The 16,022-nt window shown below is 33.8% G+C and overlaps 1 protein-coding gene across 1 annotated transcript in view; it reads right to left on the bottom strand.

The window, feature by feature from the left end:
• The window catches only part of PTPRQ (protein tyrosine phosphatase receptor type Q), a 204,133-nt gene that overhangs the window by 19,113 nt on the left and 168,998 nt on the right, over positions 1 to 16,022 (bottom strand). The window contains exons 35-38 of the mRNA XM_047867339.1: positions 13,096 to 13,122; positions 12,356 to 12,437; positions 8,899 to 8,989; positions 3,887 to 3,963 (exon numbers count right to left, since the gene is read on the bottom strand). Coding sequence (XP_047723295.1) covers positions 3,887 to 3,963; positions 8,899 to 8,989; positions 12,356 to 12,437; positions 13,096 to 13,122 — 277 coding nt within the window. The remainder of the gene's footprint in view (positions 1 to 3,886; positions 3,964 to 8,898; positions 8,990 to 12,355; positions 12,438 to 13,095; positions 13,123 to 16,022) is intronic.

Raw genomic sequence — 16,022 nt, 5'->3', positions numbered from 1 at the left:
ATATTCAGAATTCTTAGTTTATTGCTCACCCTGCATTATCATCTTCTTATGGTTGTTTCCTGACAACCTATAATATTTAGAAGGGACACTGGGGTTTCATGAATATTCCTTTGTTTATGTAATCTGTGTAGGTTTAGTTATACCTACTAAAACCATCAGTTTCCTTTGTAATCACATCCATGCCCTATACTGTTACCCTATATCTGGTTGAACATTAGAGGATGTGAGCTATTCTTTCGTACCTACTTATTGGGGAATAAAAATTATACAAATCAATACATCACCGATACAATTATTTGCCTTTGTCCTGTTCTATAGTATCACAAAACACATGATCATTAGCACATTGATTAAAGTTAAATGCATATATGCATCATTCTGTAAATCAAAGTAAAACTTCAGCATGCTATAGAGTTTAGGCTACAATGAAAATTAATAATCACAAGATTTCACCAAAATCTTTAGAGAAGAATTACATTTTCAAGGGAATTAATAATTTCATAAGTGACTAAAATATTCTTCCTGCAACAGAAAATGTGTGTGGTTTTTCAAAATGGATTTAAAGTTCTTGCAGAAAAATAGGCTCGATTTAAAGTTTTTGCATAAATATTCAAAAGATCCCTTAACTCCTCTGAACCCTCCCTCACTTCCCCTATTAATAAATCTTAAATTCTCCAATTATTTATTTCTTTCACAATAGGACCCAATATTTGACTGTAATTATGGAGTTATAATTAATCAATATAGAACTTAGAATGAATTTTCCCCCCTTAGCAGAGGTTTCAAGGCAGGACGGAGCATCACATAAGCAGAGTTCCAGTGGGACCAAAGGAAATGGCAGGCCTGGGAGTGAAGACCTATGAACAAGAAAATAATAAAAGACTATGGGCAGCAAAAAACAAACAACCCAGTTAATAAATGGGCAGAATATATGAATAGACACCTTTCCAAAGCAGACATCCGGATGGCTAACAGACAGATGAAAAGATGCTCAAAAATCACACATCATCAGGGAAATACAAATCAAAACCACATTGAGATACCACCTCATACTGGTCAGAATGGCTAAACTTAACACAAGAAACAACAGATGTTGGCGAGGATGCAGAGAAAGGGGAAACCTCTTTCACTGTTGCTGGGAATGTATACTGGTGCGGCCACTCTGGAGAATAGTATGGAGTTTCCTCAAGAAACTAAAAATAGAACTACCCTACAATCCAGCAATTGCACCAGTAGGTATTTACCCAAAGGATACAAAAATACAGATTAGAAGGGGTACACCATCTACATATGCACCCCAATGTTTATAGCAGCACTCTCAACAATAGCCAAATTGTGGGAAAAGCCTAAATGTCCATCAACTGATGAATGGATAAAGAAATTGTGGTTTATATACACAATGGAGTACTACGTGGCAATGAGAAAGAATGAAATATGGCCCTTTGTAGCAATGTGGATGGAACTGGAGAGTGTGATGCTAAGTGAAATAAGCCATACAGAGAAAGACAGATACCATATGCTTTCACTCTTATGTGGATCCTGAGAAACTTAACAGAAACCCATGGGGGAGGGGAAGGAAAGAAAAAGAGGTTAGAGTGGGAGAGCGCCAAAGCATAAGAGACTCTTAAAAACTGAGAACAAACTGAGGGTTGATGGGGGGTGGGAGGGAGGGGTGGGTAGGTGATGGGCATTGAAGAGGGCATCTTTTGGGATGAGCACTGGGTGTTGTATGGAAACCAATTTGACAATAAATTTCATATATTAAAAAAAAGAAGATGTGGTATATACACACAATGGAATATGACTCAGCCATCAAAAAGAATGAGATCTTGCTATTTGCAACTATTGTAGATGGAGCTAGAGTGTATTATGCTAAGAGAAGTCAGTCAGAGGATGACAATTACCATTAATTTCACTCATATGTGGAATTTAGGAAACAAAACAGATGAACATATGGAAAGGGGGTAGAGAGAATAAAGGGAAATAAACCATAAGAGACTCTTCACAATAGAGAACAAACTGAGGTTTGATGGAGGGAGGTGGGTGGGAAATGGGCTAGATGGGTAATGGGTACTAAGGAGGGCACTTATGATGAGCACTGGGTGTTGTATGTAAGTGATGAATCACCGAATTCTACTTCTGAAACCAATATTGCACTGTATGTTAACTAACTAAAATATTAAAAATAATTAAAATTAAAATAAAAAATAAAGTTAAAAATTAAAAAAAAAGAAAAACAGACTAGGGGCAGTAGAGGAAATCCTCAGGTGACTGTAGGGTCACCATGATAAGGATGGTTAACTTTGCTATATGTTAGAATTAAAGCCAGGGTGTGAAAATATAAGGGAGCATATCTTGTTTTTTTAAAAAAAGACAACTGTATATTGGAGCTGTTCAGAGATAGAATCATCTGCCTTAGGAGGAAGTAGGTGAATCAATGCTGAGAGAAGCAAATAGGATTTTTAAAGAGACAGTTCCAAGGTGAATGGTTGACTTAAATAAGAACAAGGGCAATTCCTAACTCTGAGATTCCTCAGAGTGGTTGTGTCAACCCAAGTGGAGGTCTTGGGTGCATTTAAAGTATAGGGAAGAGCACTGAGAAGTCAAAGAGCCATGGAGAAGGAGAGGAAGCCCTAAAAACACATTGGTTTCATTCAATTTTCAATCCAATGCAGCAAGCTTTTATTATCTATGATGTGCCAGATAGTTCATTAGGCATGCCACAAAATTCATCCCATGTTGGTTCATTTATGTTCTTTTATATTTTTATATTATTTTTATGTTTATTTTTGAGAGAGAGAGAGACAGAGTGCAAGCAGGGGAGGGGCAGAGAGAGATGGAGACATGGAATCCAAAGCAGTCTCTAGTCTCAGCCATCAGCACAGAGCCGGACGTAGGGCTGGAACCCACGAACTGTGAGACCATGACCTGAGCTGAAGTTGGACGCTTAACTGACTGAGCCACCCACCTTTTTTTTTTTTTTAATTTTTTTTTTTTTTAACGTTTATTTATTTTTGGGACAGAGAGAGACAGCGCATGAATGGGGGAGGGGCAGAGAGAGAGGGAGACACAGAATTGGAAACAGGCTCCAGGCTCTGAGCCATCAGCCCAGAGCTTGACGCGGGGCTCGAACTCACGGACCGCAAGATCGTGACCTGGCTGAAGCCGGACGCTTAACTGACTGCGCCACCCAGGCGCCCCACCCACCTTTTTTTTTAATGTTTATTTATTTTTGGGAGAGAGAGCACGAGAGAGCGAGTGGAGGAGGGGCAGAGAGAGGGAGAGAGAGAGACTCTCAAGCAGGCCTTGCACTGTCAGTGCAGAACCCAATACAGGGCTTGAACCCACAAACCATGAGATCATAACCTGAGCTGAAATCAAGAGTCAGAAGCTTAACTGACTGAGCCACCCAGGTGCCCCTCATTTATGTTCTTTGAGCAGGTACAATGGAGTGCACATTCTCCAGGTAGCTGAGGATAAAAAGAGAACATGACATCATAGTCCCATTGAAGGACTGAAAACCTAGATGGGAAGAAGAGCATGCTATTTTTATATTATATGGACATAACTATCTATTTGACTGGTATTTTCTTTGTAAGAGAGATTGACAGACCTTTTTATGCACAAATAATATACTGACAAATATAAAATAGTGGAAAGGCCTGTGTCACTTACTAGTGACATGATTGTTGGTAAACTGCAATCTCTATTAGGAGCCTCCATTTCCCCATCTATAAAAGGGAGGTACCTAGTGTTGTTGTGAGGGACTGGCACATTAAAATCCATAGAGTTTATAATTAATTTCTTATTTAAAATCGTTGGAAGAGTAATATAATTGAAGTATTTATGCTTTATAAGAATATAAAACAAAAAAATGGTGACTTACAGAAACATAGCTGGCATTAATATAATCTGATCCCGGAATACTAGCATCAGCTATCAGCTTCACTCTGTTATTATTATCTAGAGGAAAATATGAGACATTAATGATAATTCATTTTTAAAATTGCCACTACTTTCTTTCCTATAAAAATAATACAAAGAAATTCATGACATAACATCGAACATTACAGATAGCCATAAAATTAAAGAAGTTCCCTCTTATCTCATATTTCCACTGCTCAGAGACAATGACTATTAATATGTTCTTGTACATACTTCCAGAATCTTCTGTACATATTCATAAAAAATTAACCACAAATGGAATTATTGTGGTTAAAAACCACAAATTTTCTGCAATTTTTTTTCATTTACCTATGTATGTCTTTCCATATTATCATAGACAAAATGTCTAGCTCATTATTTTAAACATATGGTATTTCACTGATTGGATATATTAATTTAACTCTTATGATGATTTAAATTCATCTCATTTTGTTATTGCAAAATGCTGAATAAATATATTTAAACTATTTGCAGTGTATTTGTAGAAAGCATTACCAGCAGTAGAATTCCTAAATCGTATTGTGCATTTCAAATTTTGAAAGATATTGCCAAATTGTTCTCTAATTATATAAGTTCATACTCCGAACAAAAGTGTTTGAACAATTCTGTTTCCTCTTATTTTCACTACCATAAGATATTAAACATTTTAATTTATGATATTTTGACAGACACAAATTTATATCTCATAATATTTATTTTTATTTCCTTAAATGTGAATGTAATTGATCTGAGGTTATTTGTTTGTGTATTGACCATTTTAAATAACTTTTTTAACGGACTTTTCATATTATACTATTTTTCTATTAAAAATATTTTATAATGAAAATATGCTTACATGTATTGAATGAAATTTTCTTCTTATCATTTATTTTACTCTGTCAATCAATGGAGCTGCTAGCTATCTTGCCATACATAAAATTTACATGTTTTTATAATCAAATTTCTAATTATTTTTCCTCATGGAATTATGGCTTCTTGTGTCATTCATACAAAGGGGTCGGTCACATCAATGTTTTTATTTGTACAAAATCATTCATAATTTCTTCTAGAACTTTAATGGGTTTTTCTGCTTTTGTTTTAACTATTTCAATCTTTGATCCATTGGAATTTATTATTATGTTTTATGGAACGAGCTAAAATATATTTTTTATTGTTTGTTTCTTTGTTGCCATTTGGAACAACAGTCTCAATTTGTTAACATTCCATCATTCCCCCTTACTCAAAATACTACTGTTACTATACATTAGATTTCTCTATGCATTTAGGCCTATTTCTGGACTATTTATTCCTTTCCATTAATTTTTCTGCCTATTCTTTCTTTAACACCAAACTTTTAATGATTATTCTTTAGAATATTTTAAGATCTGGTAAAACTAGATGCCCCTAACCATTATTTTTTTCAAAAAAGGGGTTCAAAATTATTTTTTGTGAGAATATTTACCACTTTGGTATTACAGTCAGAATGTCCAGTGCTAATTTTACTAGTCATGAAAATGATACAAAATACCATTACTACATCTTTATTTTGAAGTTTGTTTTTTTTTTCCTAATCTCATGAGGAAGACACTTGGTAGTAGAGGAACAATTGGTAAATGGCTTTGGATTTGAATTCCAAATGAATCATCTGTTATCTACCATATAAATGGACTTGGGTGAATTCCTTAATTTCTCTTCTCCTTCATTACCTAAACTATAATATATAGTTATAATATTTATTTTTAGAATTTTCTTGAGGAAAACTTACACGAAAGCTTCTGGAACTTATAAAGCTGAGTAGAACTTGATACATGCTCTCATGTTCTTAAAGCTTAAACACATGTTACTTGTTAAATGACTATGCTGCATCATTAGAGTTAAAATGACCTGCCCTATAGGTTTAGAGATGGGGAATGTTTAAGCAAATTTATGCAAATGATTTATGCCTCAAAGACTTTTAATTTGGTGTGCTATAACTATTTTAATGACCTTGTGGCTAGTCCTGTAACTTAGGAAGGGATGCCAGCAGGTTTCTATTCACTTGATATGCCTGCTTATAACTATCTGAGTCAACAGCAAGCTAAACTTTTCTTCGTGGTGTTGGAACATTTCTGAAGGTCATAGTGTCCTGTCAAACAGAGATTTGGAAATCTCTTTTGCAAGCATTTGCTGCTAATTCTAGTACCTTAAAGCCCTGTAAGCTAATATCTTCTATAATGCACTGTGATATTTGAAATCCCACTTCCTACATTACTCAGGGGAAACAATGTACTTCACTAAGCTGGCTCAAGCTAAAATTCAGAGTCTATTAAAATGAATTCATTCTCTATGGGAGAAAAAAACGTTTCTTCAGCTTAATGGCTTCTCTGCGAGCACAGCGGGAGAATATATTTAGTTTAAACATCTCATTTCCTTGTACTGTGTGTGTGTGGCAGGGGTACGCTTACCCATAGAGGTGGCTGTGAGTTTATAGCTCGCCTTCTAACCCAGGTTAGGGAACTGTGCTTGTTATGTCCATACTGTAGCCCCTAAAGTCCTGTTACTAAAGCTTATTCACCAAGAAAGTTAGTGGCTTTTAAAAATAAGCAATCTATTACTGATTCAACAATCATAAGCACTAACATTGGGAGCATGTTCCAGTACTGTGCAGAGTGGGTTAAATAATTATTTCATTAATCCTCACAGTAAGCTCACAAGGTGGACACCACTGAATGGTACATATAGTCACTAAGGCTGTTAGTAGGTACACAGGATTGCAGCCTAGCAAGTTTCATTGGAGCCCACACATTCTTAGCAGTTTTACTATATGCAGGCAGTAGGTATTCATTGAATTAATTAATTACTCTAATAACATTCTTGAAGAATAGAGAAATCTACCTAATACAATTATTTCTTATAGGACCTCCAATTCTCTAAGAGGATAGTTAAGAAACACTTTTCCCCTACAAATCCATGAAAAGATATTGAATGTGGATGTAATACATTATTTGAAAAAGTGCCATAAATTTTTCTGGACTGAAATCAAGAAAGCAGAAAACAATTAGACATTGTCCATTTGCCTCTAGTAAAGGTGAAACATGCATGAAATTCTAATGATGATATTCCAAACATCCTTGATGTGTAATTCCACCATTAACAATTATTTTTTGTCTTAGCCTCAGATTTGAAGAAATGGGGCAATCATACTCCTCAAATCTTCTTGTTGTTTTAAGGTTTTTTATTTACTTCCATTGACCACTCTTATTCTCTTCCTGTCTTATAAGTAATAAAGCTATGTGGTCTGACTTTTCTTATAGTGATAATATGAATCCTGATAATAATGCACTGGGATCTTAATAATAAAAGATTGAAATGTCACATTTAAAAAATATTTTGCTAACATCTCAAATTTCTACATATTTTCAATTAGGTACCCTTTGATCTTTGGAAATAAGTTAGCCATATTTGGTTTACTTATTTTATATATACTGATAGATTAGAAATCACTTCAGCCAAATATATGAATGTAAATAGATATGAAATATTCCATAATAACTGTCTTTCAATTAGATTATAGTATTAATTTTCACTGAAAAGCATTGAATAGGAATGAAGCAAACAAGTATGGAAGAAATATAGATAGAGACAAATATAAAAATATGAGAAATTCCTTATCTCTTAAACTTATAATGCATCTGACCCAGGTTAACTCTCTGAAAGGGAAAACAAAAGGATCCACTGAGAAACACAGACATTTAGAGATGCAATACTAACATTCGGTCATTCCTACAATAGTGTCTGATTTGTCAACTTGCTCCTAAAGTCATTCACGTATTATTTGCTTTGTTCCAGGAAGGATTTTGTGTGATTAAAGCTATTTGCATTTTCATCCTATCCTAATTCTTGGGAATTAGCAGATTCCACTAGATGACTACTTCCTATATCACGTTTCCCTAAATTTGTTTACTTCATGCTTCAGTTATCCTCCAGTTCTAGAATATCAGAATTTGCTCCATGTCTTCCTATCCACATCCTTTATTATTTTACACTCTGCGAGTGTATCCTTCTCCACGTCTGTGTCTTCCTAGACAGAAGAGTTCAATTTTTAAGTAAGGATTTTACCAATATAGAACATAGAAAAATATATATATTACTATTATATTATTATATATCATATTTGTATATTGTGTATCATTATAATACATAATATTATATATTATTATATATTAGAATATTTTAAAATTAGAAATATTTAAAAATTCTAGATTTTGAAACAATATTAACAATATTTCAGAACACCACAAATAGCACTTGTTTATTTCATAGTAGGAAGTGAATTGTATCAGAATATAGGCAGTAGGCACACGTGTTCAAAATATGTAATATCAAACATACAGCTATTATTAACAGAGGAATATAATTATTTTTCCTTTCACATCGCTGCTAATTCTTAAAACAACAATGCAGTTTCTTTTCTCATTGATTGAAAAATGAAGTATGGCTTACTATGGTGAGACACAACCCTGCCTCCTTTGTAAAACCAATCCTGGTAAGCATACGTTTACTCCGATCTTCAGTGAATAGTTTGCAATGCATTTTTTTATATTCCGTAAGAAAGCACTGCCCTGCTTTTAAGGGAAACTAATGCACAAAGTTACATGTTTCTCTTTTCATTTGAGAACTGGATCTGTAGGAAGATGTTAGAGAGGTTCCTTACTTGGGTTAAATTACAAAGCTAAGAAACTATTAGGTCTACAGTTTCTTGCACCTGCATAAGTAAACCTTGTGTGAACAAGCTGAAAATCATGTATGTTAACTTCAATAAATATTAACAAAGCAAAAGAGATACAGTTTGAAAATTACTGCTAATAAAATGCCTTATTGTAATCTGATGAATATGTAATATAATAAATTTAAGAAGTAAAAATGCTAAGATGCATTTGGTACTTATTTTAAAACATTTTGCAGGTCAGAACCAGAGGAAGTAAGTGCACATACATGGTTTTATATTTGGAAAGCGGTTTTTTGCTCTGTTCCAAGGCAGATCAGCATCAGTTGAAGAAAGATCCTGAAGAAATTTTGGTAATTCCTGTGGAATGAAGTTATTGCACAGTTTAGATTTATTTCAGAGGAAAACAAGAAATTCTACTTAATAAAAGACTATTCTTCACTCTAAACCCTTTTACTTTTAAATTGAAAACACCTCTCATAACTGCAGAAACAAGATCAAATTAATAGTAATGAACTTATATAAATGTTTACTGAAAATATTCTGAAAAAAATTGGTCTTTTGGACTATTGGTCTTTCTGGGATAATTTCTTTGTATTTTGGGAAGCTCTAAGATGTGGCAACCATGTTAATAATAACCCTGCTCCATACTTCACTAATGGTTTCATCAGGTACACACTGAGTATTATTTAATATTTTAATGTCTACTTAGTAGGGGAAGGGAGTTCAGTGATTTATTTTTTGTTTTCTCTCCTCGGGCAGCGTGATTTCATGCCTATTAATTGGTACAACACTGGTCAGTTTAAGAACATGTTAAAGGTCAATTCCTGTTCTCAGTAGGCATTGTTAAATCGGTACTGGAATGCAAAGGTGTGATTAAGAATTATCAGACACAGAGGAAGGGTCAAGGAGATCCATTATTGACATTTTGATAAGAGATCATGATATTATCCATTCATCATTAAAAAAGTTGGTGCCAGAAAACGTGTTCATTATTTTGTTGAGCTGGTGATTTATATTTACAAAGTTCATAGGTTTCCAGTTTAGAAAGAAGTCTCAACTTGCCAAATTCCTTAAAAAGTATTAAAATTTGTGTTTTTACAATTTTTTCAACATCATTATAAATAATTTCTTTTAATTAGGTAATTCTCCCTTTCCCACTTATTTTTCCTCAAAAAGAAAATCCGGACAGTCTTTTGCATATGGATATGGGTTAGAGGAAAGAAACAGTGTAAGCATCTGAAATCTCGTGTGTTGGCACAAAAAGCTTAGGGAAAAAAAAATTAGCCAACTAGGGAATCCCAGAACAGCTTCCTTGTGTCAAGGTGTCAGGAGTATATGTCAGTATATTCGTAAGAGACAATGAAATAGAGGCAGAAAAAAAGGTGAAATGGAAATCATCTGAAAAGTGGTACTTCTATTCTGTAATTTTTTCACAAAGAAGTTTCCACTTATAGATTTAAATGACTGTGGCCTTGATAATTAATACCCAATTACCAGGTTGACTGTTTGGATTGTAATGTTATACTTGGCAGCCTTTTTCTTATCAGGGAACATAGGGCCTCCACCATCCTATTCAGCATTTTCTCTTACTGTTTGCTCTTTTCATTGGGATCCTAGTTGAGTTGGACTGTTTTGCATCCTTAACCCTTCCCCCTTTATCTATCTGTTGGTCTTCTGCTTGTCCTAAAGTTCATCTCAAAGGTCACCTTTTTGTAAAGCCTTTTCTGACTGCTATCCAAATAGAGTCAGTTCTCACTTTTCCCTGCATATTTCTATCATGATACGGTGTATTTCTGTATTTTTTGTGCATGTCTTATCACAGTATGAGCTTCTTTTATGGTAGAAGTCATCATCATAATAGCTAATACCTGTGTCAGCCATGATTCTTAGTGTTACACACATTCAATTATGTTAGCATTTGCGACTTAGTGAGTTAAATAGCATTATTTTACAAATGAAGATATTGAGGAACAGAGAGTTTAAGTGATTTGCCCAAAGTCACTTGGCTATTGAGTGTTGAGTTCATATATACATCAATATGCTAAATACAATGCCTATCATATAGTAGAAGCTTATAAATATTTAATGTATAAGTGAGTATGACCTGAGTTATAAAGTTTATCAAATATGCATTTATTTATTAAAATATAATTTTGCTTTGAAAACTTAACACATCATTAGGGGCGCCTGGGTGGCTCAGTCGGTTAAGCGTCCGACTTCAGCTCAGGTCACGATCTCACGGTCCGTGAGTTCGAGCCCCGCGTCGGGCTCTGGGCTGATGGCTTAGAGCCTGGAGCCTGCTTCCGACTCTGTGTCTCCCTCTCTCTCTGCCCCTCCCCCGTTCATGCTCTGTCTCTCTCTGTCTCAAAAATAAATAAACGTTAAAAAAAAGTAAAAAAAAAAAAAAAAGAAAACTTAACACATCATTAAGATAAAAACAATTTTAAAAAGTTCCTTACATATATAGATACATTTGTATAATATATAAAGTTTGCCTATATATTTATATAAAAAAACAAGTTCTCAAAACCATGATCTCCAAAAAAGTCGAACTAGAAACTTTCTCAACATAATACATGTGAAAATGTTATTGCTAATAAAACTTTTCATCTACTCAGTCATGCATAATGTAATTATATTCGCTCTTATTCTAGTGAAATTACACTTTTGCTCCTGAAAAATTGAGAGTTCTCGCTGTGTAAATGCTAAGAAAAGTTTTATGGTGCCATCGATTTTGTTAAGTCCAGACCAATATTACTTAAGAAGCATAACCAAAGAGCTGTAGGAAATACCATTAATCTTCTCACATTTTGTTATTATTCCCTGAGAGGCTGAAATATTATAATCCTGAATTATTCAAGCCAATTGCTTAATTCTTTGTTTCATAAGTTCACACACTAAAAATTTCATGCAAAAAAAAAAAGAAATAAAGTTTTTGGTGACATTTAGAGATCCATTTTACTTATATAATACAAAATAACCAGCTAAGTTTGGAAAGATGCATACAAGTTTTAAAAAAAGCTTATTCATAGTTCTGATATACACCTTATGCATTATTATAATTTAAATTTTATAGGTATATAGAATATTGAAAGCAATAAAATTAATCTTAACTTCTGAATAGTGTCAAAGTGGAATGTTCTTAACTTCACATATTCTCCATAATGTGATATAGTATTTATTTCATAGTAACTTAATAATAGGCCTCATAAAATGCAGGTATTTTTACCTTTTGGATAGTTCTAGAAATAATATGATTTTTATAGTTTCTGGAAACATCACGTTCTCAGGTTCATCCACATCACTAACATAAACTAAGCAGGCAAAAATGGAATTATTTGGTCTCTAAATCTAAAATAATTATTTAAATATTAAAACCACATTTAGAGCATAACCTAAGTCTCACAAAAACCGGTGAATACAGCATTCCAGATTCTCATCTATCTGGATGAAAGAACAGAGAAGAAATGAGGCCAGGTTGCCATTGCTGGGAAGGTCTGAAGCAGAGCACCTTTTCCTCACACAGTAGGTGAATAATTCCATTCGGGTTGCACCAGAGGCCACCACGTGTAACATTACTATCCAAACAATCAACCTGGTAATTGGGTATTGATTATCAAGGCCACAGTCCTTCATGGCCTTGCTTGCTTAAAATGGACATGAAATGTGACACATGAAACGACTGGAGGTCTGGCAATGTTGTGACAACTGCTAGTAACATACCGAAAATTCTTCTTGAAACTTTAGGTTGTTGTTTGTGCAAAGCTCTTCAACATGTTGCAGGAAGGATTTCTTGCTCACCGGCCTCCAAGCAAAGAAAGGTATAAATATTATCACGTTAGATTGAGTTCTTTCACTTTAGCATGGCGCTGGCTGTACAGTTAATGAGCCACAGAACAACAGACATTTCAAAACCCATAAACCACACCGCCCTTTAAAGTCACTCTGTCATATTTACAAAATTAACTTTTCCACCGTAAGTTTGCTTTCTTTGTCTCCTGGTACAAAATTCTTTCAATTTTCAAGTGACTTTCGATGAATGATTTCATATTTTAACGAAGAAAGTTTTTCAAGTAAATAAAAGGGCATAAAGTTATCATTGAATCCTAAAGCACATAATACCTCTTTGTCATACAGAAAACATTTTATACATTACAAAGTTTTAGAAGATATAAAATATTGCAGTGACCTCATTCTCATAATGACATGGTTTTTAAACCCTAAGGAGTTTAAATATCCCCGTATTACTTCCCAAGCTAAAATACAGACATGCAGGCTTCGCCCCAGAGAGAGAGAAAGCATTTCTCCAGTTACCATGCAATTAGTCATGCTTTTATGATTTATATCCAGCTTGGAGGTTTTTCTAGCAAACATACAAGAAAGGAACCACACATTAAGATTCATTGAATCAGTGAATCTAGCATTGATATTCAAAAAGAAGAAAAGATATTTAACAAACTTACTTGATGGATTTTCTATAACTAAGTAACCTGCAACAGAGATTGTATTAAATGCATTGTAAGTTGAGGGTATAGTTCTTTCTAAAAGACTTCTAGACTAAAATCAGAAAAATATAATAAATCAGTAATGTATGATGTGTTATCCCTTTAACTGATAGGTGATCGTTATTTTAAATTCTATTTCAATTGTCTAATATTTGGATCCAAATATGGCCAAATAATAACTTAGTTTCTCTCTCAAGCTAAGGCACCCTTTTATGCTGTTAGGCCTTTGGAGTACTGTGTTAAAAACAGGTCTTTTTTAAATTTTATTTTATATATTTCATGGTATCTAGGGTCTAAGAGAGTTAATGTGGATTAAAAAAAATATTTTCTTTGTCCACAGAGAGTGCTTAACCAGGGAGTGGATCTTTGAAAAATGACATCATATTGCCTAAATTTTATTTCATGAGTGAGTTTTGATGAGTATGTAACCATAAAAAATCACAATTCTTTCAGTTACTTTAGACATATCTCCTGTGACACTTCATCGGTCCAATTATTTATACTCTGAAAAAATCTGAAATAAATTTTTACAGCTAAATAGACTATGCATCACACACAAATTCAGAGATGGGCACATCTTCAATAACACGTTTGTCATGCACAATTAGCACCGCAAAACCACAAAAGGCACAAAGTATAATGAAATAAAATGAATAACATATAACTTTTTCAAAGTTTTAAAATTTAAATATTATCAAGGATGATTTTGCTGTATTCCTTAAATGAAGAATATTTATAAGAAGATGTGGTTTTGAGGTAAAGAATAAATGAAAGAAAATAATTAGATTGAAAGATGCAGCATAAAGAATACTATACAAATGGTCTCAAAGGGGTGGGTTCAATGAACAAAAAATGAGTCAAAAAAGTTCAATTTATTACAATATAGGAACTGGTGAAAAATATGGGGGTGCAGGAGCAAGTACTACCAAGAAGAATGATAGAATTCTTGGCTAATGCTTTAGGTGTCCCCAAGGAGAAGAAGGTATCTCCCAGCTTCTTAGGGTATAACCTCATAGAGCATACCATTATCAAACACGGCATCACAGTGATAAAACAGCAATGTTTGAGCAAAGTCTTCGTGGATGAACTTGTAAGCTTCCCACGATATCCTAGAGTGATTCTAAGAAGGCAACAGAGAAATTTTTAACCAAATGAATATGGAGATGACTGAATGGGCTATTGAATCAGAATCTTTGATTTTGGGTTTAGAAAAGAAAGACAGAGTATCTGAATTCGAGGCTCTTGAAATATTTCTGACATAGCAACAGATGAAGTGGGGACTGGGGCAACAATCGATCCCTGTTGGAAATAATTACTCTTCAGCAAAGACTAGTAAGAAAAAAATATAATCATGGGCTAGACCCATACTATCCAAGCTCCCTTAGATTCCTGTTGCCCCGATGCTTTTATGCCATAATATTCCTCAGAAACAGGAAAAGCAAGGGGTTAGGTTAGGCATTCCTACTTAACTGAGCCTAAGATAGAAATATGAATGAGACATTTGAATTAGCAAGACCAATTTCCCTGCTACCACAGGGAAATGGAAATTCTTGAATTGCATGGAGATTGTTTTCATATCAACTTGTGAATGGTGAAATTCAAACATATTACATCTAATTTAATGACAGACTCATGGCCCACCTATTTAAGGACAGTCAGACTGCCATCCTATAGTAGGAAGAGTCTCTTTTCCCAGAGAATCCAAAATCATTTGAGGCAGTATGGGCAAAATATTTTTACTCAGCCATCTAGAATCTAAAGTAGGGCTAGTTTCTGCACAGCCATCAATATGGTATTTGAAGAATCAAAATATGTTCATGAAGTCCTCAAAATACATTAAACATGAATAATCATATTAAAATATAAACGAGCAAGAAATAGTTGAACCACCAATTATTCACATCCTGGCTCTTATTATCATTAATGATTTATATTTTCACTTAGAAATTATAATTAATTTAATAAAAAGATGTTTCTTTTATCAATTTATTTACAGTGAAGAATACTACAGAAAGTTGCTTTTTTTACTATTATTTTATCTTGCAATTGAAAGATCTCTGTAAAGATACTAATTTTATTTTTAAAAATTTATTTATATTTATTCATTTTTTAAAGTTTATTTACTTATTTTGAGAGAGAGAGAGAGAGAGAGAGAGAGAGAGCAGGGGAGGGGCAGAGAGAGAGGGAAAGAGAGAATCCCAAGCAGGCTCCATGCTGTCAGTGCAGAGCCCAACACAGGGCTCGAGCTCACAAACCATGAAATCATGACCTGAGCTGAGATCAAGAGTCGGAAGCTTAACTGACAGAGCCATCTAAGCGTCCCTAAAGATACTGATTTTGAACTGTAACTGGCTATTAGATTCAGGTGAATATTTGTGAATTCTTTCCTTACTATAAAATATGATGCCTTTATTGGTTTTAAATATGGGCTCTAACAATTACTAGGTATGTTACCTTAAGCAAGTTACTTAATCTTTCTGTGCCTCAGTTCCTAATTTGTAAAATAAGGAAAACATATGTAAATCAAGCTCATATATGTAAAATGTTTAGAAATGCCCTTGGCTTTGGAAGCAATACATAAATATTAGTTACTATCATTAGTATTAGAATTGCTATTTCTACTCTATTTTGTAAAACTCAAGCTCCTCTTACCCATCTGTCCTACAATTCATGCTGATATAAAGGAAGAAATTTTTTTGTTTCTAAAAGAATACTTTATCTTAATTTTACTCAAAACTCGGTAGACTAGACTGTGCTAAATTAAGCAGCAAGATTTCCTATTTTATTCTTAATCAGGGTCTCAGCATAAAGAATGATCATAGATAAACAGACTTCAAATCTAAGCCTTGCTTTCTAGTTCTCAATCCAAGATCCCAAATACATCT

This window comes from Prionailurus viverrinus, chromosome B4 (genome assembly GCF_022837055.1).
Source record: "Prionailurus viverrinus isolate Anna chromosome B4, UM_Priviv_1.0, whole genome shotgun sequence".
Classification (NCBI taxonomy): domain Eukaryota; kingdom Metazoa; phylum Chordata; class Mammalia; order Carnivora; family Felidae; genus Prionailurus; species Prionailurus viverrinus.
Note: the sequence above shows the minus strand (reverse complement) of the source record. Positions and strands in the feature narration are given on the sequence as shown.